The sequence below is a fragment of the Canis lupus genome, chromosome 5 (assembly GCF_011100685.1).
Source record: "Canis lupus familiaris isolate Mischka breed German Shepherd chromosome 5, alternate assembly UU_Cfam_GSD_1.0, whole genome shotgun sequence".
Classification (NCBI taxonomy): Eukaryota; Metazoa; Chordata; class Mammalia; order Carnivora; family Canidae; genus Canis; species Canis lupus.
This window is the reverse complement of record NC_049226.1, coordinates 51,416,822-51,429,043: the sequence shown is the minus strand read 5'-3', so window position 1 is coordinate 51,429,043 and position 12,222 is coordinate 51,416,822. Positions and strand designations below refer to the sequence as shown.

Below are 12,222 nucleotides of genomic sequence, written 5' to 3'. Positions count from 1 at the left end.
GCCCCTGCCTCGGTACTTTCTTCCATGCATACACTGCTCTATATTTTGCTTAATACTAAATCTGTCCCTTCCCACAAATCTCTAGAGTTTGGCTCCCCATGAAGCTTTCTGCTCTCGGGTACTCTGTCCTACAAATTTAGTTGACTTTGTCTTCCCTCTGTCACCTCAATTCAGTCTGCCATTCCATAGGTAGGTTTCTCCTCCTTGTGTCATACTGGGAAACTCTTGTTAGGTTGGTAAGCTAGGATAATTTGGGGCTCCCCTCATTTGTTTCCCATCTCTCAGCAATATCCCTTCACTGCCTGATGTTGTGACCTAAACACCACTGTCTTATACATTTGTCCAGTTTTATGGTTGTTTCAGATAGGTCTTTGTTACTTTCTTTGGGCCAGAAGCAGAATTCTAGGAACTGAATTTTAAATTTCATTTAATTCTTAGACTATTTAGTAAATAGTCTTATGCAGCTGGTAGCTACTGTATTCTCTGTATACTCTGATAGCATCAGAGTACAGGCTCATTTCCTAAATTTAGCAGACTGTAAGATTTAAAAAGTGACTTAAATTGAGAATAAGTTAATTGTGATTACTCCTTTTGTAACTTTTTATAAAATTATATTGGGTTAAAGAATGTTATATACATGAGCTATGTTCAAACTGGGCATTTTGGACTAAAGCTAGTGTCAATACTCTTTGTTCAATAAAAACCAGTAGAGTGCTGACCACTCCCTAGGTGCAAGGCAACTATTAATTAGGTGCTGGTGGGGATACACAGACAAAGAACACAGTTTGGGCTCTCTGAGGTTCAGATTTTAGTGTGAAATGTCAAATGGATAGATTAAACTTAAAGGATAAAAGCACCCTGAGGGCAGGAAACAAGTGTTGCAGATGCACAAAGAACAGAGCAACTAATTGCAATGACATGGGGGTAAGCACTACTCTGCCAAAGAGATGGCATCATTAAAGTGACATCATTAAAAACAACGAAGTTAATTTGTTAAACAAACTTTCACTCAATACCTACTTTATGCCAGGCCTTGTGCTAGAGACTGAGGACAGAGAGATGAGTCCAATATAACATCTACCTTCAAGGAGCTCATGAGCTAATGGGGAGCAGTATAATGTTCAGTGACAATATCAAAAAAGGACAGTGAAGGAGAGCAGCTGTGGTAAGGATAGAGAGGAGAAAATAAATATTCCAGAAATGTCATTGTTTCTTCAAGTCTTTTCCTTTCTACACACTTGCCTCTTACATTCCCCTCTTTTCCCTAGTCTGCTACACTAATTCCCTGTCCAGCCAGAGTTGACTGGACTACAAGTAACGTAATTCCCAAAGGAATCAAATCATATGACTGGGCTAAGCCCAGCACATACTTTCTTGGGATAGAATGGAAACAAAGACTAGGAAACCAGTCAGGCACTATAAAGCCTAAACTGAGAGGCCACAGAGAACTGGTAACAGGGTGGTAATTTTTCCTTATTATTATTATTTTTTCCCATTTGAATGCCACTGTAGAGAAAGCCAGTCTATATTCATACAAGATTTCCTGAGAATAGAGACTTTGTCTATTTCACTTACAGCAGTAACTCTAATAACTCTAGGACAGGCATACCTTGGGTTATTATGCTTCATTTTACTGCGCTTCATTTCACAGTTATTGTGTTTTTCACAAATTGAAGGTCTGTGGCAACCCTATAGTCAAGCAAGTCTATCAGCAACATTTTTCCAATAGTATTTGCTGACTTTGTGTCTGTGTCACGTTTTGGCAATTCTTGGAATATTTAAAAATTTTCATTATTATTATATTTGCTATGGTGATATGTAATAAGTGATTATGACTCACTGAAAGCTTAGATGATGGTTAGCATTTTTTAGCAAAAGTACTTTTTAACTAAAATATGTATGCCAGGTAGCCCGGATGGCTCAGCGGTTTAGCGCCACCTTCAGCCCAGTATCCTGGAGACCCGGGATCGAGTCCCACATCAGGTTCCCTGCATGGAGCCTGCTTCTCCCTCTGCCTGTCTCTCTGCTTCTCTCTCTCTGTGTCTCTCATGAATAAATAAATAAAATCTTTACTTAAAAAAAAATAAAGTATGTGTGTCATTTTTTAGATATGATGTTACTGCACACATAATAAACCACAGTAGATTGTAAACATAACTTTTATATGCACTAGGAAACCAAAAAATTCATTATTGTGGCATTTAATTTATCATGGTGGTCTGGAACCAAACCTGCAGTATCTCTGAGGTATGCCTGTACCTAACATGGACACTGCTTGGCCCAAACTTTTCCCCACATTGTAATCCTCCTGCCCAGTGGCCATGATTAACACCGTAGGGACCTGAATCTACAAGGGGATCACCAAAGGGAAGAGGATGGCTGCACTACATGGTATGCAAACAATTATTCCCTAGTTGATGGGACAAACTTCTCAATCACACAGCCTCACATATGTGAGATTTGAAGAAAGGAAGGCTGAGATAGGGTGAAGTTGTTGGGTGAAGCTGTTTTTGTTGAAAACTTACGATAAGAGCCATCTGAGCTAATTTCATCACTTATAACCAGGCAGGTAATCTGGGAATAAGGTAAAGGATTGTTTTGATTATAAGGACTAACAATCATTCCAATGAACTTTGCACCGCCTCTGGAGAAGTAACTCTACAGTGAAAAGAAAAGTAGAATTAGTCTTGACTGCATAAATTTAAAAATCAGTATTTACCCATACCAACATCTTAAACACCTAATGGAAGAAAAAGGAATACAAAGGTGTGTTAAAAACTTTATAGCCAAACAGCAACTAATTGAAATATGTATCATTCCGCACTATTATTTTTCAGGCCAAAATGTGCTCAACCCAACCAGAAATGACCCTTAAAAATTAGATCATGTGGCCTCCAAAATCTGTATTTGCCATGAATATGTTTACAGATTATTTTCACTATAGGTATAATCTTTATCAATACGGTAATAATTTATTAACAGCTACCTATAACAAAAACATTCACCTATCCAACATAAACTATCAGAATAAAACAAAACTTTGTTTTTACCAGAGATGTAAAATAGACTGGTACTGATTACTTCATTCATACCTAGACCCTGTCCTAGTTGTTCCCATCAATTATTTTTTAAAGATTTTATTTTTATTTACAGAGAGGGAACGGTAAGGGGGGAGTAATAGGGGAGGAGGGGGGGGGGAGGAAGAGGGAAAGAATCCCAAGCAGACTCCACACTGAGTGTGCAACTTGATGCAGGACTTGATCTCACGACCCTGAGATCATAACCTCAGCTGAAATCAAGAGCCAGATGCTTAACCAAATGAGCCACCCAAGTGCCCCATTCCCATCAATTTTTAAAGGCTCTAGAAGTACTTATCACTGTTAGATGGTTTGTCTGTACTAAATAAAATAGCTAAGTGTTTAAACACATATTACTCTTGTGATCAGAAAAAATGCAGTTATTTCAAAGCTCCAGATGTAAATAGTATTAGAAATGCAATACTTGGCTAGGAATGCTATAAATACATTTATTTCATAGAAAACAACAAAGGAGGAGAAAAGGTGCAATTATTTACACATAAAACCTACAAGCCCACCTGGTATTTGGCTTGAGTGTCAATATCTCGTAAGGAAGGATTTGGATCAAAGGCAGGATGAGAATGATACCATCCAATAACACTATAGCCTCTCACAGCCAAGGTCTCTGAGGCCTGTGTTTGTGAGACAGGATCCATCTCACACTGCAGTCCTGTACTCAGACTATTACATGGCTCTGCTGCACAGACCTATAAAAGATTAATCCTTATATGGTTACACTGAAATCCTGTTAATTCTATTACTTTAATGTTTTAGTTCTTTCATACATAGATACAGAAACTTTTTTAAGCCAGTGAAAGTATTTGGCAGTATCACAGGCAGCCTTTAACTGGCAAATAAATAACACTCCAAAAGTGTGATTGTATGTAGGAACTCAGAATCCATTTTTCTACTCAAACAAGGCCGTAATAATAATTATTTTTCTAAGTCAGCCCTTATCATATCTGTACATAGTCTTTCAATGACTCCTATTATTTATGATAATGATTACAACAGAGTGACGCATGCCAAGTTTCAATTTGGTGCATGCTTCCTGGCCTCTTAAAGTAGTTGTAGCTTTTTATTGGTGAAGGAAATGAGAAGGCAAGGCCTGGCTGGCAGCACTCTCTCTTTCTTGATGGCAAAAGGAACAGGTGCTCAATATGTGGAATGTTAGTTTGCTCCTGGGAATATCTAACACATTTGCATAGTCTCATTTATATCACAGGTAAAAGTCTGTATTTTAATTATATCCACTGAAATCTGTAAAAATATTTGGTATGGCAGCAGGACTAAATAATTTTTAAAAATTATTTTAAAACAATAGAGAACTTACTTCAACTACTTTATCAACTTCTGAGTATCTTCCTCCTAATAGACCAATCACTTCTGCCATAGAGACATGAGCATGCTAAAAAGAAATATAAAATAGACTTAGCTCAAACATACAAATCCATCTGACAAAAAATCAGAATAAAACTCACTTATCACAGAAGAGTCATCTATAAGTATGTTAACTATGCTTTTCTAAAATAAAGTAGCATAGTAGAGGAATTAGATGCTAGGCTCAGTGCAAAGAAATTTAGGATTTCAGATTTATCTTCACTGCCAGCTGGGAAGCTTTGAACCAAATATTTAAATACTCCAAGATACCATTTTTAAATTTAAAAAAAGGAAGATACCATTTGTTTTCCTTACTCAGGAAAGGTATCAGAAGGATACAAAGTAAACTGCTCTGGGTCCTCCTACAGAAAAACACCCTGAACAAACACAACTATTGGAGGTCTTGGTAATTTAGTGCCAACAAGGAGCCTCCCAAATGTAGGAGTTGTGCTTTGTTACAATTATCTAAAAGGCAGCAGACAAAGGATACCAGAAAATGAATATGGGGTTAATGATGATAAACAGTCTGCAAAACTCACATTAATTTATTTTCTCTAAAATATGGAAACATGCAATTGTTTGGCTTTTCTCCAAAAGAAAAGACTTATTTTTAGATTCCTTGTAAAAGAGGATAGTTAAGATCCAAAATACACGTCTTCCATACTCCCTCTTAAGCCTGCAATAAAAATACACAAGAATAGAAATCAGAGTAAGTAAACACAATAGATTATCCTTACCAAATCCATTATTAAAAGTGCTTCTGAAGCCACTTTCACCTGAAATGGCTCCTGAAATATAAAAAAAAAAAAAAAAAAATGGGGGAGCATAAAAATAGAGATTTTGTTCTTCCTCACTGGAACGTCCACCCTTTTCTCCTTCACCTGTCACACCAAGTTCTCATCACCAACCAAGGCTCAGCACAAGCCAGAGAATTTTTAATAAACTATCATTCAAAATCCTAGCATGGAAAAATTCTTTAATTTCCCAACTGTATCACTCATTTGACCCTTAATGTACTTTGCCTTGTCCAATCTTTCACATATATATATGCCTCGCACACACAGAAAAAGAAGAAATACTTCATGCCTGACGGGGGCATTATTTATGGCCATTCACTAATGCATAAATAGTACCTGCTTTTCTTCACTGAAAAAATTACAAGGTATCAGCTGGAAGGGATCAAACGAGCTGGAAAAGAAAAAAAAAATCATTTCTAATAAAATTCAGTAAGAAGATCAAGAAAATAACATTCATTTAAATTAGAAAATATGTATCAATAATCTAAACCCAAATTTTCAGAAAAATACTAAACTAGGAGAATTTCTTAGGACATTCTATACAACCCTTTGAGAGACGCACTGGTTTTTTGGACTCAATAAAAATATGGGAAATAATAAGACCTTTGGGAGAAAGCAATTCTGTTGTCTTAATTTAATACCCAAAGAAAAGAACATTATAATACACACAAGTGTATTTCAAAAAACTGGAAGAAAATGTAAACAACTCTCTAATATGACATGGGAAAGAAAGTTCAAGAAGGATGTAAGTTTCTCAAAAATACTTGTAAGTACGGTTAACAGCACAGAGTAGGGACTCAATAAATCTTTGCTGAATGAATAAACAACAAGCAGTTCTGATAAAGAAATTAATATATATATATAAAATTCTATGATAAACTCTAATTTTACAATGAAAGAGTAAAAAAAAGACAAAAAGAGGAGAACACAAGTAAGGGTAGATACAAAAGCATGTGTAAATCTAAGAGAAATGTTACAAAAGCTTTAACTGGTAAAGAGCTGAGGTTTGAGAAAGGTATTAGGAACGATTAATAAGGCTTTCTTTAGGCTATGTTCAGAGAAGAAAAAACACACACAAACAAGGAATATGTTTATGTTAATAGGACTGGAAAGAGCAGGACTATTTAGTTCCCATTCTACCAGAGATTGTTAGTGCTAGGAAATCACACACTTTGTAATCCAAGTTCCTAGAACAGTGCCTGATACATAGCAAGCACTCACAAATATTTGTTGAATGAAGGGAAAAGATCCCAATAAAAAAATGCTTCATCAACATAAATAAAAAGAATAGACAGTATATACATCCCAGAGAACTGAAGAAGCATGATGTGAAACTCCACTGATCTTGTTGGAGGAACTTTAAGGAATGGAAAAATTATTGGAGGGCTACAAATAGGCAATTACCGGGCTTGTTTTTATTTTATTTTTTTTTTTAGAGAGAGAATGCATGTGTGTGTGAACTGGGAGGGGGAAGGGGGATAAAAATCTCAACCAGGCTCCAAGCCCAACAGTGAGCCCAACGTGAGGTTCCAACATGGGGCTCTCTCTCACAACCTTGAGATCATGACCTGCTATTGGTGCCCCCGGACTTGTTTTCAAAACATGGGAAAAACAGACTTTAGAAGCAGAGGGTTAAATATTGAGAAATTCTGGAAAAGATTATTAAACAGCTGATTTTGAGCCTTTACCAAATGAAGAGGTGACTACTAAGAATAATAATAATGATCTATGAAAATAGAAGTAAATCTAAATTTTATTTTTGATAGGACTGATCTGCTAGAAACTAGCAGACTCATAAAGATTCAAATATATTTTACCTGAATATAAGCAAGACATCTGCTAAAATTTTTCTTCTGCATAAGATGAAAAGACACGGGTTAACCATGGCAACGTACAGCTGATTGAACAATGAAGTCTGAGCCTTACATTTATCTCAGTTAAACATTTTATTTAATCAGTGGCCAATGACAGAAGAGGTAACTTACTGAAATGCTGATGATTCAAAGTTATGAAGGCAAATATGAGAAAAGTGGATCTGGATTCAGAAAGATCCTGACAAATTGGAACGGGGACTTGGGAGTCACAATAAATCTCACATTTAGATTCAGAGAATCAAATGTCTAGATACTAGATGAGGAGTCTAGTATTTCATAAATTTATTTTTTATTGGTGTTCAATTCAACTTTAAGTTTTAATTTTTATTTTAGAGAGGTGATATATAAATAATATGATGGTCAGCAATAGGATTCCTTAAACTAACTGCCTAGATGTAAATCACAGCCTCATCACTGACAAGCACGGGCAAGTCACTCAACCTTTTTTGTGTCTCAGTTTCCTCATCTATAATGTGGGAATGATATTAACTACTGCATAGGGTACTTATGAGTATTTAAAGAGTTCATATACATGAAGTGCTTAAAGCATAGATAACAGAGTTAGCTATTATAGCTACTATTTTATAAACGAGGACTGAAGGCTTAAGGCTTTATGTAACTTACACCTAGGGACACACTCCTGGTTAAGCATTAGGGCTCTTTCCATTGAAAATGACTTAGTAGCATTCCTAGATAATCTTGTTTTAAAAGGGACACTGACAAAACTATACCCTATTCAATGGGGCATCTGCAAAAAGTGAGTGTCTAGAAAATCAAGACATTTAACTTATTTGGTGACCTTTACTCTTACACGTTACAAATATAAGATTATTTAAGAAACAAAAAACCTTGCTAACAATCAGCACCAATCAAAGAAAGAACCATTTCATGAGGTTACCTGCTGTTTAAAATATCTAAGGAGTTGAATGACTTGTCATAATTAAAGCCCCTTTACAACATATGTTGGATCCTACAGTCACTAAACCCACATAAATTTAAAACTTTTGCTCGAGGTCTTCCAAATTGATAATCAGTGAAATAAAAAATTTCAAAATGTTAGTATTTTTCAACTTAATATAATGTTATATGAGATATTTTTTCCCATGCATTTCCTAATCATTTGTGAGAAGTTAAAAAAATTATATAATGGTATACCTTTTTGTTGGTCTTGGTACTTTTGAGGATTTGACAGGTTTACATTTTTCCTCTTTTCTTCTTGCCAATTCCTCAGCAGAAAGATGCTAAAATACAAAACACCAGTTGATCAGAGTCCATCAGCCACTGAGAGAATTAATAAAAAACAAAAACAACTCTTAGACCATATTTAAGGGCATGTGAGAACGAGATTGACCATGTTCATGTAGATGTTATGTCCTTCTTTCTACTATCAAATTGAAATGCTAGGAAACAGATAAAAAAATTGTTCCCCAATCTACAACCATACCAAACTTAAAACTTATTCCTTCTCTTGTTTTGCTCATTTCAATTAATGGCACCACCCAGGTTCAAAAACCTCAGAAATCACCTGAGTCCCTCCACTTACTTAATCACCAAGTCCTACTGTGTTGAGTTTTCTTCCCCAAGCAGGAGACATTGTAACATAATGGTAAAGAGCACAGATTCTGGAGATAAAAAGCCTGGCTCTGCTACCCACTGGGTGGCCCTGGCCAAGTTACCTTAGTTTTCTGTGCTTTAATTTCCTTACCTTTCACACAGGAACACAAGTAGTAATAACAACAATGTTCTGGTGTTATAGAGATGATTTAATTAATGTTTATAAAATCCTGATAATAATGTGAAGTACAGAACACATCTTTCATCCCACTTCTACTACCACTCTTTACACTCCAGCCCAAATGAACTAGGCATTTTTTCCAGAATATGTCTGATATTTTTTCCCCATCTGTACCTTTATTTAGGCTGCTCCCTTAGCCTGGAATGCCTTCATGCACTAATCCTCCTGCTTATCCTTCATGTCACAGATGAAATATCACATTTTCTGTGACACCACCTCTGATCACACTCTTTGGGGGAGACCTGATACTTCCCTTATTTTTTTCAAGATCTTATTTATTTATTCAGGAGACACAGAGAGAGAGGCAGAGACACAGACAGAGGGAGAAGCTGGCTCTTCGAGGGGAGCCCGATGTGGGACTTGACCCCAAGACCCTGAGCTGAAGGCAGATGCTCAACAACTAAGCTACCCAGGCATCCCAAGACCTCACCTTTCTTAAGACCAATCTTATGGAACTTATCACAGATCATCTTTCCTACCAGAAATATAAGTTCCTTTTAGACAGGAACCACGAATTACTAATGTGCCGATATTGGTGCTTAGGCGTGAGGTTGGGGGCAGGGAATAGGAAAGAGAGAAAGAGAACAATTTTTTTTTTTTTTTGGCACTGAAACCCAGGAGAAGTAACATTTACTGAGTAACTGGTATATGCAAGGCTTATTAAGTGCCTAGTACTAGGACCTCCACACATTTTATCCTACTTCCTTCACTTAATTTTCACAACAGTTCTTTGAGAGATATTATCCACACTTTATAGATAAACCTGAACTTTAGTGGTTAAGAAACTGCTCAAGGTAACAAAGTCAGTTAAGTACCCATTCACAAATTCTTTCCATTCTACTGCACTAGATGTTCACAAATAAATTATATAGATTTAGAATACACACACACACATTCATTGCCTGTGTTTCTCTTTTGGATCAGTTTTTATAAGAAATACTTTAATATTTGTAATTTAAATTATGTCTAATGTGTAGAACAAGATTTTAAATGCCGTATTAAAACAGGGATCCCTGGGTGGCGCAGCGGTTTGGCGCCTGCCTTTGACCCAGGGCGCGATCCTGGAGACCCGGGATCGAATCCCACGTCGGGCTCCCGGTGCATGGAGCCTGCTTCTCCCTCTACCTGAGTCTCTGCCTCTTTCTCTCTCTCTCTGTGACTATCATAAATTAAAAAAAAAAAAAAAAAAAAAAAATTTAAAACATTATCCTACAAATGTTTACTAAAATGAATTAGGCATACTAACTTCCTGGCACCTTGGCAGGTATTTTTGAGCTAGAACTAGAATGCAGAGGTAGATAATTAAAATTCAGGAAATGAATCAAACGCCTAGTTAACTGTACCAATGCCTTCTATTTTGTTGTTTATTGGTGATTTTTACACAAGCAAATTAACATGGGTAACATGGGAAGGATACATACACATACAAATGAGTGTAATATATGTGGCATTAAGATATACAAATGTTAATTGGCAGGTTAACTTTTACTGATGAGCTATTTGCAAAGGTCAAAGTTACCTCAAAGGTTTGTCCTTCTAAGTCTTTTGCATCACACCAATTTCCCCATGGGTCTCGGACCCTACGTCTCCTTGTGCGCTGTGGTAAGATTAAAATAATGCAAAAGGTAACAAGATTAACTTGGAGAAATCACAGCACAGTAATATACAATACCAAAATGACATTTTTCTAAAAATCAGTTAATTTTTTTCTTAAAATATTATAATCTCTGATTAGCAATGCATAACCAAATTTTTATTGACTTATTTTTAATAGCACTATCCTCAGAAATAAATCAGTAATGATCCTCTCAAGTTTACTTAGATTTCTTCTTGAATTTTCATTTTTCTTTACCTTTAGCAGCTAAAATACTAGGACAAAAGATATTTTTAAGACCAAAAGAACCATCAAGAAAATGACTTCCCTCTCAACCACTTGTGGTAGAAAGCTTCCAAGAACCCACAGCAAGAAGTAGAATACTGAAAACTAGAAGCAAAATAATTATTTCTCAGGCTTACAAAGGGAAAGATTGCCTAATGGATACAAATAATAAAAAAGCACAAAGTTAACTGACTGGATTACTAATACCCAGTTTTGTAGACCTCAACACTGAAGCCTTTAAAATGCACTGGCTCACAAGCCAACGTACAAATAGCACTCCTTCCAGCAACTATATCTAAAAACATCCTTTCTCACTACAGTAAATCTAAGTAGAAATGGTTTATGGCCTAAATACTCTGAGAAAAATACCCACTTTATTATGGACACTTTTCTTCATTTGCCTCACTTTTTATCAATTCAACCTATTTTATTAGTAAAACCAATGAGGTTTTTTAGAGGACTTGTAGGATCATTTATTTTAAAAATTAGATTCATGAATTTTAAGATATTTAAAACTCAATAACCTCAGGAATTAAAAAAGAAAGACTACAATAGTTTGGATAGCTATTCCAAAAAGCTGAAACCTAAAGTTCAAACTTTAAAACAAAGTAACTAGGCAGCTCCCGTGGCTCAGTGGTTTAGCACTGCCTTCAGCCCAGGGCCTGATCCCGGAGACGCGGGATCGAGTCTCACGTCAGGCTCCCTGCATGGAGCCTTCTTCTCCCTCTGCTTCTCTGCCTCTGTGTGTGTGTCTATCTCTCATGAATAAATAAATAAAATCTTAAAAAAAAAAAAAAAGGAACTGAAAGAGAAAAAAAGAGCTTAACTGTATAGATGTAAAGACATGCTAGATAAAGAAACTAGAACCAAGCAGTCTAAGACCATGTCGCCAGCAAAGCACAAGGGTCTGTCAGTGAACTGAGGGCTTTTTTTTTTTTGTTTTTTGCCTTTTAACATGAAACTGAATGGGAACCAAGAAAGTGAATGGCTATGGTGAAATACTTGAGAAAACATGTTCTTCCACTAAATGTCTATTTGTTAAATCACTGGTGAGAAGGAAGCACACCTTACTCAACAGGGCAAGGAGCAATTTGAAGAGGTCTCTTACCAAAGGGTGGCTGCTTACCATAGATTGCAGCCGCTGTGCAAGCTGGTATGCTTCGACTGTATCTTTTCGGTCTCTGACTCGTACTTTGTCAACTGGTTGTGGCCTGTTGTATACAGCCTGTTCTATTGGAATTCAGGAAAAACAATCAATTATTTTCTGAAACTCATTGGTTAACTAGGAAGACACATCTACACAGATGTTAAGTTGTAAGCCAATTTCTAAGTTTTGTTATACCTGATCTTCTAAACCTACTCTACAACCACTTGGAAGTCCTCATGTAAAAGTAATGCTCTTAAGGAAATCTCAATAAAA

The 12,222-nt window shown here is 36.2% G+C and overlaps 1 protein-coding gene across 1 annotated transcript in view; it reads right to left on the bottom strand.

The window, feature by feature from the left end:
- MYSM1 (Myb like, SWIRM and MPN domains 1) overlaps window positions 1-12,222 on the bottom strand; it is a 42,845-nt gene that overhangs the window by 9,165 nt on the left and 21,458 nt on the right. The window contains 8 exon segments of the mRNA XM_038537395.1: window positions 2,526-2,658; window positions 3,596-3,784; window positions 4,411-4,485; window positions 5,195-5,245; window positions 5,591-5,645; window positions 8,284-8,369; window positions 10,443-10,520; window positions 11,929-12,032. Of these exon segments, the coding sequence (XP_038393323.1) occupies window positions 2,526-2,658; window positions 3,596-3,784; window positions 4,411-4,485; window positions 5,195-5,245; window positions 5,591-5,645; window positions 8,284-8,369; window positions 10,443-10,520; window positions 11,929-12,032 (771 nt within the window).